Source organism: Synchiropus splendidus, chromosome 2, assembly GCF_027744825.2.
Source record: "Synchiropus splendidus isolate RoL2022-P1 chromosome 2, RoL_Sspl_1.0, whole genome shotgun sequence".
In the NCBI taxonomy this organism is placed as follows: domain Eukaryota; kingdom Metazoa; phylum Chordata; class Actinopteri; order Syngnathiformes; family Callionymidae; genus Synchiropus; species Synchiropus splendidus.
In genome coordinates, this window is record NC_071335.1 from 9,222,051 (window position 1) to 9,240,886 (window position 18,836).

Genomic DNA, 18,836 nt, shown 5'->3' on the forward strand with positions numbered 1-18,836 from the left:
ACAGGAAAAATATATATGTATCAGCTTACAATTCTCATTAAAGTACAAAAAAGAAGAGTTTTTTTTTTTTCAGAAGTGCTGTTCTCGGTTGTTGCTACAATTAAGGAACCGAACAGAAGTGCAGAATACAGGCAGTTAAACATTTAAATAGAATCTTGTTTTGATAACATTTAAAACAATGGAACCCCTCACACATTCTTAAGTGTTAATGCTCCCATAATGAAATGAAAGTTGTTTTTGATAAAGACGAGCTGAAGAGCATCTTGCCTGCCACAGCAGCTGGTGAGGGACTCTGTGTAGCATGTGCCCTCCAGTACTCCAGCGGACTGACTGACCTGGGCCTGGTCGGCTCAGAGAGGTACATTAGAACCTCAGTGACAGCTGAAGATGTGATGGCACACCTGGTTTCACCTTCACTCTCTTCCAAAATCTCATCCAAGATGCTTCCAAATTTGCTATAGATGGACTTCCACGCGGGGCCTTTCTCACCGGCTCTTCAATATCACTGCTGGCTGTGTTGCCCTTCTCCCCCGTCTCAACAAGTGAGTATTTCGCACTCTACTAGTTGGCTGGACTTGTGACGATGAGGGCCTCCTAGCTGGTTGAAAATGCTCTAACCATCCCTTTTCATCGGTCTACTGTTGGGGTTTGGATGGGGATGAGAGAGCAGTTCAAAACTGCCTGGCTGTGTTTCATGCCACAATACCAGGTTCATCTCTCTTGCTATGAATTTGGCATCAGTTGTTATATATGCCCCGTTTAGCCATCAGATTCAGTCACGGTGGCCAACATGTTTTTGATACATCATCATAATTGACCAGACGCCATCAGTCGAGCAATGTATGTTTTATGACAGTATGATATTCCCAGCAAACATGCGTTTTGCGACCGCTTTAAAGAAATCCCCTTCTATTTGTGTTTTCTGTTTTCAGATCCATCCTAGAGATTTTTTGGGGTGAACTACAACACTATTGACACTCGCCAACTATCTGTACCGTAACTGTGCAACAGGCTGTGTGAAATTATTTGGTCCTCATTCCTTGAATTGAAATGTTCTCAAAGTCTTGCACTCTGTTGAAGCCTACATATAAGTTGATAGTAAAATGGAGATTGACTGCAAAAAAAATTGCAGCGGAGAATGGAGAGGACTGACTCGATAAGTACCGTAATTTCTTGACTATACGCTGCGACTTTTTTCTCGCAGTCTGAGCTCTGCAGCTTATATAACAGTGCGGCTAATATATGGATTTTTTTCAGGCTGAAATCAGATTAAATTATTATTTTCAAATTTACCCTTAAAACACTCAAAATGCTATGTTTTCGCCCGCACATCTCTGTCAACAGTGTCGATCTCCTGGAGGTCTGGAATCGAGAAGCAGCTGCTGAGACCGGCAGTGGTGTAAGAACTTTGGGCACGCGGACTAAAAGAGTGCATTTTGAGGGCTTTAATGTGAACAAAAGATGTCTCGAGACAAAATGCGTTCGGCACAAAAGCCGGACGTGAACACAAGCCAGTCGGGTTTTGGCCGTTGACTTGATCCCAGCTGGAGAGCTGCACCTTTTTTATCGTGAGAGCAGCGTGGATAAATCAAGACGCTCCGTATTACGCAACTTGTTTCCGCTGTTTCCTCTCGATGCTGTGCCCTGTTTTCAAAACTAGTTTTGAAAAGTGTTTTTAAGATGGTGCACCATTGACCTATCCACAGCGCAGGCAGTACCACTGAACCTGCGGCTTAAAGACCACTGCAGCTTTTGTATGAACAAGTTTTTCCTTCATAAATTTAGTGGGTGTGGCTCATATTCCTGTGCACTCTATAGTCTGGAAATTACGGTAAATGAACTTTGAGTAAAAGTTGTCATGTGGGTTTTCAAGGACAATCTTTCCCCGGGTGTTACTGTGATTTGGTGCCTCACTTCACCAGATGCCACCACACTCCTGCCTAACCTGAGCAACCAAATATCCAGCTGTCTTATGGAACTGCACAGAACACTGGTGATGACTTTCAGTGGCAACAGAGTTCAGAAGAAAAAGGCAAAAAGGGGGTTTAGTGTTGAGCAGTGATGAAAGACAAGTCATTGCAGAAAAATGTTTCCAAGCACTTTTTAGGTCCTGCCTTTACAATTTTTGTGACTTATGTTTATGGTCATAACTTTGAAGCCTCCCTCTACTTTCAAGTTATGGTCCTTTTTATTCCTCTCTGACATCTCTTAAATGGCCAGGTGTGACTGTGGCTCTGCAAGAGTTGGAGCCTCCACTGGGCCCTGCAGCTCTGTTAGCCTCTCCATAGCTCCACCAACTCTGCTTTCCTTGGTTGAATATCATGTTGTATGAGTGTAGATAGCATAAAGAATTCAAAAGTGACTACAGCATGGCCCTGACCAATCGGAAATGTGTTGATAGGACAACACTTGAGCTGCATTTCAGATGGGAGGTAAAGAACGTCCTGACACTTGAGGCAGTTCTCCACTATCACTTGAAGACCCTGTCAAGTTCTATAAATCTTCAGGAAACAAAAACAAGTAGCACACAAAGCAGACGTCTCTCAGCAGTGCACTCTCTAAGTGATGATCCACGTGTCTTGACAAGCATGTGAACAGGTGTTCCTGATGAAGTGGCTTGTCCATATGATGATAATCCAGGCTGCTTCAGCCAAGCGCAGGTCCATTTATGCTCCCTTTACGTACAACACTGTACTCGTACGTTTCTACCCTTGTTACCGTCACTGATCACATACTTCCATTCTTTGTGTCGGTAGTGCTGTTCAATACTACATATCCACCGGGGGGAGCAACCCAGGGTCAAAAGTCAAACAAGTCAAAACAACAAACTCCAAAACAAACACGGCGACTGTGGAAGAAGTATTGATAATGTACCGCTTGCACAAAAGATGACAAGGAGGCAGCATCACAGGTGGTGGTTGGTGAGGACGTTAAATACATCGCGACTGGAGGACGCAGAATTTCTGCCGTTGTTATGTCTTCATCGTGTCTCATTAGAGCTACGTATCAGGTAGTAACAGCAACACTGCCCCCACGGTTTCTGCTGGCACTGCCATGTCCGTATGGACGCTGCAGAATCGGTCGGCATCTGGATCTGTATATAACATTGAGCATAAATGAGCCTTAAGTATCAAACAAAGGTGATTCCTTAACAGCATTCAGTTGAGGCAATCATTCTTGGGACAAGACAAGATGAAACAGAGATAGCTTTGTGGATGTCTTGGGAGCTACAGCGTCATCCGTGCATTCATGCAACAGGGCCTCGCGCTCTCCCCTCCCTCCGGCGAGGCGAAGCTGTACAAGTGTGCTTGTGCTGGATTTATGAGCATATGCTCCCATAATTTTATTAATAGCAAAATCTTTGAAGTGTTGAGACTCACTTTCATGTTGTTGGTCATTTTGTGCTGTAGAAACACACCACTATTCCCTCCAGTTTGAAATCAATGCTTTGATTAAGAGAAGCTGTTTGGGTTCATGATACTGCTCCTCTCTGATCACAGGGCTCTATTAAGATCTGTGCGTGCACGTGTGTGTGGAAGCGATACATCCAATTATCCTCTATAGACTTGTAGCTTTACATCTGCTTCCCTTCTTTTTAAGTGACATTAAACCAGAGGCTGTCAGAATTAGGAGCCCTGGGAGCCTTAATAGATGTCATTTACAAGGACTCAGGTTAACAAGTGTTTTTCAGGGTAATGAGGTGACAGAAACAGGAGAGGGACACAGGTTACGAGGTCTTAATGACCCGGGTTTTTTTTTTGTCTTTTTGGCGTTGCAGGTCAGACGCTATCGTTCTTTTGTGAAGTTGTGTGGTTGAGTTACAGGCGCATCAAGTTGAAAGACAACCAGAAGGAGTGTTTTTGACTGTGAAGTGACAAGTGTGTGCTTCACTGCTGCAACGATTTGTTGATGTCATCCATGTCAAAAATTCGACATCAAAATCTGTGTCTCAATGTGTTGCGTTGTTGTTGGTGCAAACGCAGATGGCCATCGAGATCTGGTGGACGCATTGAGAAATGATCAGATTCTCTGGAATCATTAGGATATGTTCATTTCTGTTCCTCTTCTTGGTTCCTGACTGAGGTGCGACTCCAACTCGCTGCCCTCGCCACGCGGCTCCTCCGGCCGACCGCAGCAGTCAGTCACAGAGGAGTTGGAGTGGCGACAGGTTGCGGTGCTCATAAGTGTGGCTTCGTTTTGTTTGCAAAGATAACCTACTTCAGGATGACCCATGGTGTCGATAACCCCATCGACACCATGGTAGAATGATGGAAGAGTGTTCTGTGTTCGCTGTGGGACTCCACACACCCTCCAGCTAACAGGTAGCACGGAGCTAACTTTTAATGTAAGAGGAGATTGCTTTCTTTTGAATGATGTCACACACGTCACATCTGCGGTGGTGTGCTGCACCGATAATAATAACCAGAACCGAGCCAGGGAGCGACACTGAACGCATCGTTTTAGATTATTATTCAGACCTTTTGAGCATGTCGCTCAGATATGTTATATGAGATACATATATGAACGTTGATGATTTTAAATTGTTCTTATGGACCAATAAAGACCTCAGTTCATGCTTTACAGGGTTAATACATGTTCCTGGATTAGGTGTCATTATTTTAATGTACTTGTCTTGTACTTGTACGTCAAGAAATGAATGACTTCAGAGAAGCACAGTGAGATGATTGAAGCAACTTTAGGTTAAACAGAAATTCAAAAAGGGTTCATAATCACAATTATCCGACTAATCGAAACAATGATAAACAGATTAGTCCAAAAACGAAAACAATGGTCAGTTGCAGCCCTCGTGGTGAAGGCCGTCCATACAATCTGCCTACTTTGCTGATGGTCATCACGTTCTAATCCTTCATTATTTCATGTATTTTGTTGAAACTGTGAGGCCTTATTTTCACCCTCAAACCAATGGGGTATCACTGGCTTAGAATACACATATTCGTATTAAAAGCACATCGGCTAGTTAGTAGTCAAGCCATTGATCAAACATCTTGTCGGAGCAGCACAAAGCAGCACGCGCAGGGGTGCAGGGATGCACAAGGCCCAGAGACGTGCTGAAGCCCTTTTCACTGAATAATAACTAAAATGCGCAGCCATTTGACAGGCTTTAAAATAGCAATTGACCTGTTATTAAACTTAGAATGAATGTAGCACTTTCCCATAGCTAACCCTGACCCCAACCATGGGGAGTAAAAGGCGAGTATCCCAACATCAATGTATGACGCCGTGGAGAGGGTGAATGTGTTGGGATAACACTGGGGATTGAAATTATACTGGATTTCAGACCGTTCAGACCGTTTGAAAGCATCTGCGACATGTTAAATATATGTGAAATATAACTTTTTTAACTTCTATAAATGTTTTCCTTTCTCATGACTCCTGTTTTAGGGCGACTTTTTGTCCACTTCTGGTCACTGTAGATTAAGCTACTTGGAGTACATGCTTGAGCTGATCAGGATGAATATGTTTCTTTTGGGGATGGTCCCATCAGGATTTTTGCTGCCGGTCACTGATATCGATCAGCCAGAGTGCCGATCACCACCGCTCACCGATACCGATCACATGGAATGACAATGACTTGGTCATCAAAATGATGAGCCCTTCTGTGTACATGATGTGAAAAAATGAACTTTAAATCATTTTAATTCAGACACATTTTATATACCTCTTCAAGGTGGCAAAAAAAAAAAAAACCTTGCTGAATGCTGCAATTATCCTGTCAAAAGCCGAAACCGAAAAACATTTGATTTGATGTGAGAAGTTGCAGGTGAATCTCTAGAGACTGTGCTGTCCGAGACAGAGAGCACACATTTATGAAAGTTCCACTTTGGATGTTTTCATAAGTTTCAGATTCAGGTGGAACGCTGCACTTGACTCCAAAACGGTGATGGATCCGGTTGTTTTCGTCTCCTTCTCTGCGTAAACACCTGACAAAGGCTGCTCTAGCTCAGTGAAATGAATAATTATTTCTTATCATTCTGAATGTCATGCTCGGACTGGCGGTACAGCCTGCTGCTAGCGCTAGGAACCAGAGGTCACACTTTCATTAGCCCTGAAAACTCTCCGTGCTACGTCAAGTGCTGCCGCTTTAAATGGCGTGTTTAATTTGAAGGCCCTTCCCTGCGCAGCATTTTCCCGTGCATGTGCTGCAGGATGCAAACATTACATGACTGATTGAAGGAAGCTCCACAGGGAGGAGGAGCGGACGCATAACAACCAGCGGGGCTTCGTCCGAGCCCCGGCTGTCACAGGTGATCGGTTCTTGTGATCAGCAGTGTGGCGATCTGCATGCACTGATCACACTGAAATCGGCTGATCATGACCGGTGACCGATGGATCGGAGCATCCCTAGTTTCTTTTACACAAGATGGTTCATGGGATCAGCTGTGCTTTTGCTTTTCTTCATTTCCTTTGATCTCTCTGGTGAAGCGCTGATCCTAAGCATCTTGGATTTCTATACTACTGAAAACAACCAAGGTTACAATGACTTACAGGATTTGTCAGTGGTAGGGACGAGATGACCATTGGCAAAAACTGAGAATTAAATAAGATCAGCAGGAAAAAGAAGCTGCAAGACAATGGGTAAAAGAAAAACTAGTGACTGTGACCAGATAGTGTCTGTGAAGACCGGCCAGCTGTACCAGTCAGCCTGTGGAACTTTTCTAAATGTGCAGAATGGAAGTAACTGATTTGAAGTGGCATTATCCTGCGGGTCCTGGGCTGTCTAAATGTTAATATATGTCTGTCTGACATTCTGCTGCGGCAGCTGCTGGACTGTGGACCTCCACTGGGGAGGAGAAAGCTGTTCTCAAAGAGCAGCCATGGGTTTATTGGGGAAAGGGGCTGAGTTTGGGCGGCCAGGAGAGAGATTTTGAGACCACTGAGGAAAAGGAGTGTAAAGTACCATTAATGATGATGGTGATAAAATGGATTTGGTTGGGGACAAAATCAACGAATGAGACCAAGGGTTCCAGGAGGGAGGGGAGTGGGATTATGAAAATGATTTGGATAAGAGTGGAGAGCAACAGTAAAGGATAGAAGGGAGTGCGCTCACACAGCTGCGGGGCTTTAGAGGCTTTGTGGGCTGAAGGATAAAGTCCTGCCCCGGGCCACTGATCTGAAGCCAGGCCTCTGAAACCTAGCCATGTGTCTGTGTGTGTGTCCTGACTGCTCTAAAAGAACCTGCAGTAATGCCAGTGCTCACATCTGTTCACCTTTTAGTTGGCAGGTGTGCCAAACTGCGTAGCCACAGTTTTGAGGAGCCGCTCAAAGACTTTTCTTTAATCAGGGCATTCAATCACTTGTTGTCCCCGTATTAATCTTTTGTGCTGTTCACTCAGTCGGATCATTTATCGCTGCTGTCGCACACAGAATCTCATTAATGAAGTAGAGCAAACAATGCGCGTTTTTTTTTTTTTTTTTAATCAAAATGTGACCTGCAATCACACTTGCGTGTCTGATCCAGACGGCTGTTTATTGCCATGTTCATTGGAGATTTAGTAAAGACTTTGATGGAAGTCTCCACCTTGCTCTGCCGTCATTCTGGCACATCACACCACGTCTGTCTGACAACGCTGGAGCACAGTAGGCTGGGAGGAAAATGTTATGGCTTCCCACTGGATGCAAAAGTCTGTGAAGGGCTGGATGACATCCACCATGTAAAACCATGAGAAGATGCCGAGATGAGTCTCGCCACTAATGACAAGCGATGTCTGGCATGCCTCATGCTCTGTGGTTACCAAGCTGAAATTCCTAGATTTCATTGCATTTGAAATCATTTTTTACACCATAAAAAAAATAGAGGGGACGACATTCCTGACATGATGGAACACAGAAGCCCATTTCCCCTCTCTTTCCTTTCATGATTAAATTGCCCCATTTTTTTCTTCATGTTTAGATTCTAAAAATGATCAACCTAATACTTCACGACGATACAAGTTGACCACACATTGCATACAAATTGGCTCTAAATATTGCACAAGGATGATAAATATTTGTTGAAATGGATGAAGTGACAGCAACAGTACTAACATGTTTTTGAAGAATGCAATTATTTTTGGCTTGAGCACCAGCCCAACTAATATCTGTGCATGAGCCTGCCTGTCACTTGTGTTCCTAGTAGGGCATGTGTGCAGTGTTATTGAGCCTTGTGTATTGCTGTATTGCATGTGAATAATTGTCGCTACTGTTTGCCATGCAGCAAGTTAGTCGATAAAAGACATCCACTTGTGTTGATTCCTTATTTTAGCTTATAGACTCCCACATTAGAAAGAGGAGGTATCGAAAGGATGGATGGCAGTTTCACTGGGAGGATGATTTCTGTCATTTTTTTCTTCAGGAGGGGAGGCACAGCACTCCCCCTCACCTCGAGTGCATCCTCTTTCCTCTTCTCACTACCCCCAGTTGTGTGAACCAGAAATGTTGACAACCGTTGATCGTTAAATATGTTCAATATTGGGGAGGTTCCAGTGTCAGAAGGACATTTACTCCCCCCCCACATGCTGTTTTACATAATTGAAGCTCATTTGATATTCAATGATATTAAACACATTCCAGCTGACAAGTTTCAGAGCTGGACACTGAGCAGGTTCCATCTTGCATCACTTTTGTTTGTGTGGAAGATGGATTACACTCACTTGCACCCATCCTCACTGCCATGGTGTACGCTGACGCCAAAGGTAGCCTGCCACATTGCATGTTGAGGCATTAGACTTTCAGTTGAAGCACATGTCCTGCCTTCTGCCGCTGTGGGCGGTGCGTCTTGTAAAGACAAGACAGAGGTAGGGGTTAGGCATGGGATTTCACACCTTTCGTTCTGCGTGAAACAACCTGTCAATTGCTATTTAACGTCTCTCAAACTACCATACTGTACGGCCAACCGACATACTGTAGATCAGATGGTAGAGTGGTTGGCCTGTGACTGCGAGATCGATTTGTTGTGTTCTGATCTGGACATGTGAAGCTCTAGAGAAGCTGCAGACTTGTATGGACCGCCGACTGGGAGGTGTTCAGGGCTGCTGCCAATAATATGGATGAGTATGCAGAAACTGTGAAGAGTGCACACCAAGAACTCACCAAGGTGAGTTATGCAAATGAAATACATTGGTTCACCGCGAAACTCAGCCAGATTAGAGGAGAGAAAGAGGCAGCTGGCAAGAGTGGGGCCAGGAACTGCTACAAAGATCTTGGAGGGAGCTGAAGAAAGCTAAGGCCCTTTACTCAGATAAACTTAGGCTGCAGTTCTCTGCCAATGACTTGGCTGCAGTGTGGAGAAGCCTCGAGGTGGTCACAAACTACGAGCCACGTGAACAACCTCGCTCTTATACTGGACTTGAGCAACTGTTACTGAAGAGAGCTTCCGAACGTCAGCTGGTGCCTTGTGTGTGTTGTCCTTGTGACTTTTTTCTTTCCATACCAAATAATGTATTATTCTTGTTCTGTATTCTTTTCAGATGATTAGACCATGTACTGTGATGAGTGTGTGGTTATTAGGTTGTCCTTATTGTGCATCATCTTCTACAGTGAATTAGGCCCCTGCAGTGATATCTGCAGATATTACCTGTCATTGGTCAGACTATAACGTCGTATAATTGTACGTACCCGGCTTGAAAAGAAATCCTCATTTACTGCTGTAAAAACAGCTGGTGGCTGAATTCTTGTGTTTAGTGTGTCCCCGCAATATTGAGTGAGCCAGGGTGAAAGGCTCTGGATTGCAACTCCATGTAAATCAAATGGTGCCTGCAGCAGGTTCACTATAGGGTGCAGTAAAATATTCATGCCATGCTTTACGCAGGAATTAAGCTGTAATTGTAATGTTCCTAGTGGTTCATCTGAAAAAGAATCACATTATGTTTGAGGAAAAAATAATTTAAAAAAAATGTGTTTGTTTTACTATTTCTCTTTTCAAGTAACACCGTGTGAAAGATGACATCATTGTGATTGGTGGCCTTTTAAACTTCTCATAGTTTCTCCTAGGAACTATTATTAAATCTTTTTATTGCTGCAAATCAGTTGTGAAAGATATAAAAGTCGGATGATGTGGTGAAAACACTGGAATTGTTGTTGTTAGTTGTTGTTTTTTTAAGAAAGAAACCGCAGTCAAAGCTCCAAATGGGGGGACATTAATTTCAGCTTATAGCTGAAATCGATACCTTCTCCACTCCATCTTCTGGACTCTTTCTAAAGATGGTCTTTCTTGCTTTTTTCAAAACCCTGGCTGTTTACTGAAGGCCGTGCTATATCTTTCTTTATTTATTTTTCAGAAATGGTAGATAATGTACACTACACACTGAATGATGTGAATGATTATGAATGATAAAAACCTGTGCTTTTCTGAGAACTAACAAGAGCGGTGTGCACCGCTGACCCTCCGCAGCAGCAGTCAGCTGCTCAGCATCATCCCCAAAGCGCTAGCCCCGAAAGTGTTTTTTCAACCTGTGGAAGAGGTGTGAGTCACGGGGGGCAAGGTCTGAGTAGGGAGTGAGGGAGGGAGTCTGTAGTCGCATTGGCACACAGCTTCCATCGCAACTCTCTTCTCTTCCACAAAGTGCAGTGACTAAACAATTCAGCAACCAGTATGATGATGGACACAAAATATGTTCTCAATATTTCTTTCTAGGAATATCCCGATACCATTTTTTTGCCGACCGAGTACAAGTACTTATACTGCCATTTGAGTGCTTGATATTGCGTCCTGATACAAGTTCTTAATAATACCAATTATAACAATTGTTTTAAATTATATTTTTTAAGCACCTGTTCCCTGAACAAACATGACACCACTGCCCCAGCTTTTACTTACTTTATGTTCCCAGACCATGCGCAATCGAGCAGCCTGTTGGTATGACTTCAGCGTGAATCAGAAGATACTGTCAATAAACACCTCTCACTGGAACGTTTCATTGACACTGCCTGGTCATGCTGCTCACATGGCCATCCGCAGCAGCTGTAACTCAATGGGGTTCAAGTCTGGTATGGAAGATCTTCACTCCACTGGTAAATCTTCCAGGCATTATTTGTTGACTTTCACTGTGCATCTCCTAAATGCTCAAGACAAACATCAAACGACTGTGTGAAGCGGCTGTGATCACAGAGGGCAAGTTCATGAACTGGAACAGCTTCTGGGGATCAAAGCTTTAACTCTAGAGGGAGGGGAATCTGTTGTGCAGCGCTACAGCAGAGAAAACAGCACAAATTAGTAATAGTCCCAAATTCTGAAGCATTTAAGCAACTTGGTGATTGAACTGAAGTGCTTTCAACAGTTAACCCAGCAAACACTTCCTCCTCTGAACACTTCCTCCTGTAGCTTGAGTGCTGACCTCAGCCAGCGGAAAACACTCAGAGTACATGAATGATGCAGGTCGACTTGACATCCCATTGACCCACATTAGCATTCTGGTGGGACGACTGTCACACTGCCTCTCACTGTTTCTGACAAAGCTGTACATTACCCTGAATAATTGATGAAATGTGCTTGTCTGTCCCTTTCACATCTGTTTTCTTCCTGTTTGGTCAATGAGTCAATTTATGTTTGTTTTCGTGCACTGACTGCAGCAAGTCAAGCCCGGGGTTTGTAAGCCAACCACTGTCAGATTTCACTTCAGCTCAGTGGTGTTTGATATTGTATGTGTTTTACTTAGCACCTATTTTTGTGGCGGCCCAAAATCCAGAGCACACATGACAGTGTGGCACAGACCATGTGTAGAACATATAGAATAAAGGACCTTACTTAAACAAATGATACCGAGTGTGGTTTTGTTGCCATAAATACTAAACAAGGATTACATATTATCCTCGACCATCTTCAAAATACCTTTGTTTTTCCATGGCCGTGATGTCAACATGACCCATACTGCATATAGTTTTGTCCATTTTAAGAGGAACAGTATTGTACTGAATGTCTGTGACATGATGCAGGCAAAAAACACGGCGGCAGATATGGCCTGCATGCAAAAACGTCCAGCCCAGCTCTATCGTCTTACTTCCGCTGCTCATGATACTGGACACCAAAACAAAGCCATGTGGAGTCTGAGGACGGTAGCTCATGGTTGTAGCTTAAAATGTATTTTGGATACATGAGACTTTCAATGATGACATTAGTAGCTACTGAGCTATTTGGTAAATTTTCTGTCTGTCTATCCAGATCAGTGCTTAGATGCAGTCATCTGAATTGGATCAGATCAGCTATCAACACATGATGTATGTTTGCTCAGTGTTTCTTGTTGCGATGATCTTAGCTAAACTTGTGTCATGTGTTTTGGATATTATTGGTTAGCAATCGCAGTGAACTCATTTTTTGTTTGACAGAACATATTTGCCTGTTGACTGATGGTAACCATTGATGTGGTTTTCTCTGTTCCTGTTGAGCTTGTTGCACAGATCTAAAAGTCTATTGTTATAGCTCAGCATCTGAAGACTCACTCTGGTTGACACACAGACTTGCCGTGGTTGAAGAATGTTTTTCCAAAAGCAACTGTCCAGATTGAGAAGAGAAAAATAATTGTGTATTTGTCAGAGACTGCGATTGAAAGGTGGAAAATAGACCAGTAACTAGTAGTAGTATCTTGTAGTAGTCAGTAACACCCCTCAATTGCAAATTGGCGTGTCGCTGAATGCTATCATTCAAGCGTCCACCTCCATCACGGACTACATGGGGCTTTGAGCAGACCACAAGATGAACAAATAAGGTGCCATTTCAAATACAGGTGGGACTCGACTAAGAAAAAAAAGTTAAAATAATGAGAGATTTTATAATTAACCACTCATGGTTAATCATGTTTTTATGTTTGATGATAAAATACTCATCAAATTCAAGTGTAATAAGTACACATCAGCTTAAAGTTTTCCAGTGCAGAGCTGACTCTTTGCTACATAAAGTGCAGAGTGCTTCTATCCTGCAGTTTTTTGTTTTTTTTTTTAAACATACATTTTCCATTGATCAGCACACTCTCATTTGGTCTCTTTGATCGAGGATGTTTTGGTTGAAAAATGGGCTGTAATGGGCTGAAAAATGCTGGGAAAGAAAGTTTGTATGCAATAATCTCTTTTTTTATTCTTTCTTTATTCTTTATTCAGTTCTTTATTTCGGTTAATAAGTTATTTGGGATTTATTTCTTAAAGTCTTGGCCCTAATGTCAAGTTCGTCCAAACGTCACCTGTTAATTCATATTTATAAGTTTATATCATTTATATTATAAGTTTAAATCTCTGAATGTGTACAATATTTGAATCTGGTAAAGTGAATTAGCTTCTACCTTCCATAATTTGCTGCTATTTTACTCTATGACAGGTTTAGCAACAATCAACAAACTTGATTTGCCTAATATCAGTTTATGTCTATTGAGTATTGTTTATTTTTAATGAGTCAATCCCTGCTTTAGGCAACAAAATGAGATGAGTGCCTTGAACTTGCCTTGCGTCTGTCTGGAGCTTCTTTGACACCAACTACAGGCATTTTGTCAAGTGTCTTTTCTCTGCACTCATCCTGACATGGAATTAATTGTGTCTTTTGTCTAAGGCTGACATTCGCTCCAGAGAATATCTTCGTCAACACTTTCCTGATGCTGATACACGACTGAAGGAATGACGTGAGTGCCGTAATCCAAGTTTTCTTTCACCTCTGAGGCCCTCAAACAGAAGCCAGTGTCATCTTTCTGTTTATCTCTTTCTGTCTTCAAATGGAACATGTCCTGCATTCCCTGCTTTCCTCTCTTATGCATATGCTCCAAATGTTGCAGGCTTTACTATGATGTTGCTCTTTACTTATTGCTTCACTCCTGTCTGCAATCTGGTGAATGAGAGGTCAATGGGAGTTAAGCTCAAGGCCACGCATTGAATCAGACCTACGATCACCACATGAGCTGTAGAGGTTCTGTAGGATTCTTTTGTTCTTAAAAAAATCACGATATTACATTTTTTCAAGTTTCTGCTCAGTGCAACCACTGACCATATTACCATATTAAGAGCATATTACTGTTTAGTGTTCTTGGAGTTTTCTACGCCTCTACTAAAGTCGACATCCTGACAGAGTTCTACCACAGACTGTTATAGCAAGGAGAACCGACTTCATTTGCACTCTAATTTACCTTCTTTTCCATAATTTTATTCTAGTTTGGGGAAGTTTCCAGACAAATCGTTCACATTCATTATCTCAGACAGCTTGCATCATAAGTGTAATTATTGGTTGTGTGTTTACATTTTGGAGCTCATTTGTATAGTAATTCATTTAGTTTTAAGCCAGCTATTAAACAAAACAAGGTAAGCGTATGCTGCTCTAGGAGTGTAAATAAAGGTTTGAAGTGAGATGTCGTGTTGGCTGTTAGCTCAGTCAGTGTAGAAACACTCCATCATTTTGCCGTGAAGGTGTGTGGTCCAGTTAGAGGTCCATCAGGTTGAAGTTAACTTGAAGGTGCGTTTTCGTTTGCTCCGACTGTGACTGTGTGTGGGACGACGTGAGTTTGGGACCAGTGTGTCCTGTTTACTCTGCAAGTTCCAGTCTCTACAACTGCATTGTAATGAAAAGCTGCAGAACACAGTGAAGATTGTGTTTCTCCTGACATATCTGCTTGAAACTATCTGCACATCTGTATAGTGAAGACAAAACCAGTCATGGTAGACAGTGTTGTTACTTGGCAGCGGCACCAAGTGGTAACCCACCCACCTGCCGTAGTTGACCTGGGGCTTGTAGCTTTTCCGCTGAAGATTGAATATTTATAGTGTTTATTGATGTATGTACTGTATACGAAGGTATAAAAGAAGCTTGTTTCTGGTGCAATGGAATTCAGACTTTTTTTCTCAGAATTTCTGTTACTGCTTACAATACGATCATGATCTTTTGCCATGCATGTGAACTGTTTTTTGGGGGGAGAATATAGTCAAGGCGGGGAGCAGGTTACTTTCTTTTTTTTTTTTTTTTTTAGAGGTAATAATAATAGGGGTAATAAATAAGCTAACTTTCAAGCGATAGCATGGCTTTCTGTAGTTTCCTCAGAATTCACAAATGTTTCCCAGCTTTTCTCTGTCTGGGTGCTGTGTGGCATCTGTGTGTTTTGTTGGTGCACCATAACCCGCCTGCTGTCCAATTCATCTTGTTGCAGTCAAATTATATTGCGAATTATATTTAGAAAAACAATTTTAAAAATCACGTCACTGGAAATGAACATCTTTGTGGAGGCATCTGCTCTCTGGGAGCCTTTCTTGTTCTACACAAACTAAACAATGACTAGTTGTTGCTGGTCTCTGGTGCTGAAGCACCACACTCTGTATTTTCAGAACGACATCACTGTCATAGCCATGAAGTAAACTACACTGGCAAGAGGCCAATTATCTTCATCAGGTTTGTTGTTTAAATTAGGCACATTAATAAAGTGGTGGATCAATTCTGCAGGTTATAATTTTGCATGAGCTTTTTCTAAATTTGTCCTGGGTGCCTTATTAGCTTGAGTGTGGAGGAGACTGTATGTTAAGATGAAGGCTGTGAAATTAAACTCATACATCACAAACAATGGCTGGTCCACATTGCACAGCGTGTTACCCCGGTGAGGATGCTGTTTTCACATCTTTGTCAAGCCTCTATAACAAGGAGATGTATAAGGAGAACAAGGATGTATATATACATATATATGTACATATCCATATATTTGACTGTGAGTGAGTGTACAACATTCAAACAAATTTTCTTTGGAAAAGAAAGTAGCTGTTATAAAGAACCCTGTTTTATGTGTTAAGTGTTTTTGTTTTGTCTTTTATTCACTATGAAAGAGTCATAAAAAAGTAAAATGATAAAAATAAAACAAAATGGGTATATAAAAAACTGTACCTACTCCAACTGATGCTGGCATCCTGATGTGATAGAGCAGGTAGTACTGCTCTGGCCTCAGTTGCTTGTCACTGATCAAAGGTGCAGACGTATGAAATCTCCTTCTCTGCTACTTTGAAACATTCAAATGAGCTGGCAATCCTAAATATCATAATGTGATGTACACAGGTAGGTTGGGTTTGCTAAGCGCGCTCAGTTGAATCTCCACTGTGAACCTTAATGGGATGCTCGAGCTCTTCTGCTGAGAAGACGCCTGATGCAGTGAATCCTCTGGGCATGCTCAACCCTTTGATCAGTCTCCTAACAGAGACAGCAGCACAGAGAGGGTGGCTTAGCGTTGAGTCAGCAGGACTGAGAGGATATCCCAGCTTTATTTCCAAATCTGCAATCTGACAAACTGCACTTGAGTTGTCATTCAGATGTAAATGTTGTCCATTATCTTGATATGCTCCTTTAGCCATGACAGTGTTTATGAAGACCGTACTTAATTGTGGTCGTGTTTTCAACTTCAACAACTTAAAGATTTGGATTTCTAGGTTTACACAGAGCCTCCAAAATTCTAGTTGGTCCCTGAAACCTGCTGCCCAAAAGGGAATGTACCTTCAAAATCGTCAAACAGATAAAGAATACCTTCTGTGAATGGAATCTTTACAGCATCCATGAACCTCATACCTCCATGTCTGACATTCTTCATCCAACATTCTCATCGCTGTGTAGCCCATTGAAAGCACTCTCTCTACTCAATGTCAGATGCTTTGGAAACACTGTGTAATAGAACCAATGGAAGGCATGTAAGCTTTACCTTGGAAACATGGGCTTTAACCCAAGGTGCAGATGCCGATACATACATGGAATGTTCAGTACATAGTTTCAGTTGTTGTTCAAATAGATATGACCAGCATTTATACACTTGTATCCAGTTTGACTTTTCCACAAATGGAACTCGCTCTTCAGCCCCTGTGGCTGAGTGACTATGGAAACCTAACTTGTGGGTGATTTTCAGAAAACAACCTGGTGGTGATGCAACACCGACAAATCACTGAAATTCCTGATGTATATCCAACACATCCTCACTCCGATGGTGTATTGTACTATGGTATTGACGTTGGGAGGTAGACTTTAGTTCCCTATGCTGATGCTGAAAGTAGACAGCAACTTTATATGTTGATATGTTGGCATTTCAATTGAACCACAGTGGGATGGAGCACCTTTTGTGCTACATGTCATTTGCTATTTGAAGCCCCTTAAACGGCCAAGTGTTTCATTTTGGGGTGGGACGATATGGGTAACTCACAATTTGATACCATGGTGATATTTGGCACATGATAACGATAAAATCAAGATACATTAATAATATCCTGATACAGTGCAAGACATTTAATCAGCGATATATCACGATATATGTGACTGAAACAGAAACAACACCCTTAAAAAGGAAAACATCACGTAATGATGCAGTTAATCAATGTACAGCGTACAAAGAAAATTGAGCTCAAAGAAACATGCATTTCAATCATGCCTCACTGCTTCCAGTCTTGTAAATATAAGCAATGTACAGCTGGACAAGTTAAAGTGCATGAACATTAATAGCATGACAAAGTGAGTGAGCAATAGTTCTCCTATCTAGAGCTGAGTGCTATATTGCCATCAGCTCCGATGCGCCACGCAGTTCAAAGAACATATAACTGCTTCACGTTTCCGGGCTTGAAAGGGTGACGTCACAGTGGAAAATATACAGTAGGCCAAGTGTGTTGACAACACCGTCACTGGCTCTCTGCCCTGTTCGTTTGTTGAAGTCCATCTGTTAAACTACCATCGCCTGTTCAACTTTTCATCTCGCACCACAAGACTTCCAAACATCACCTTGTCACAACTACTTGACACGTTGGTGTGTTCACCACAGTTTTGACTAGAAGGTTTGAATAAACAAGCTCTGAATCAAAGCCTGCGTGATGCTGCCACTGGCGTTAGCACAGCTAATGTCAATGTAGTCCATATCTCTACACTCATCGAAGAAGAGATTTATATTGTTGACACTCGCTGTGTCCGTTGTAGCGACAATACACATTATTAATGCATGAGGTTTGAGAGATGTTACACACTAAATGCAGTGGCTGCTGGTGAAAATAAGTTCTAAGGGGCGCTGAGTCAATACATCTCAATACAGTTTGACTCAAACAGCAGCTAAAACATGCTCATTCATTCTTACACAGTGTCATACATACATAGTCAGTTAAGCACCAAGTAGTCGTGTTGAGGGTTGCAGGAGCCTATCCCAGTGGTCACTGGGCGGGAGGCAGGAATACACCAGGAACGGGTCGCTAGTCCATTGCGCGCACACACCTAACATGCAAACTCCATGCAGAAAAGCCACTGGTCAAACCTCGAAATCGAATCCGCAACCTTCTTGCTGCAAAGCCAAAGTGTTAAGCGCTAGACCACTGTGTGGCCCATGCAGTTTCATATTACACTGAATTCATGTTATTATTGGTGTTGGGAACAACTTTTTGTCAGAATAAGTAGATTTTAAAATGTTGTGTGAACATTAAACATATTCATTTTCAGATTTCAGAAAATGTAATGTCCAGAACTATGATCTGTGACTTCATAAGAGGGTACTCGCATTACTTAGCATTTCAACTAAGATGTCTATGGGATGTTTTTCTTTCATCTCCAACTCCCACCACTCGCCAATGTTACAACAAACTGATGAACAGACCTTATTTTCTACATATTATTTTGCTCCTCTAAAAGTATGAACACATTGTCAAGAATATCATTTTCACTTTTAAACATATTCATTCATTTTCTAATGTCTTCAACTTATTTTGGTGAGTGGTGGGGTGGCAATCGCGGCGCCCCCTACTGACCAGCCGCCACTGACTAAATTGCTACCCAGTTCATTAACGTCACCTCTCATGCATTTTCTCGGCTATAGCTACACTTTTAATGTAAATCCAATAACATGACTACCGGACATTGACACCTATCTTAGTATTACAAA

At 42.2% G+C, this 18,836-nt stretch overlaps 1 protein-coding gene across 5 annotated transcripts in view; it reads left to right on the forward strand.

The window, feature by feature from the left end:
- The window catches only part of LOC128755023 (endonuclease V-like), a 74,990-nt gene that overhangs the window by 20,815 nt on the left and 35,339 nt on the right, over nt 1-18,836 (forward strand). For 3 of the 5 annotated variants that reach the window (XR_008414012.1, XM_053858156.1, XM_053858157.1), the window contains exon 8: nt 13,532-13,601. The exons of the other annotated variants lie outside the window; for them this stretch is intronic. Coding sequence is in view for 2 of the 3 variants with exons in the window: in XM_053858156.1 (XP_053714131.1) it covers nt 13,532-13,600 (69 nt within the window). In the remaining variant the exon portion in view is untranslated. The remainder of the gene's footprint in view (nt 1-13,531; nt 13,602-18,836) is intronic. 5 annotated transcript variants of the gene reach the window in all.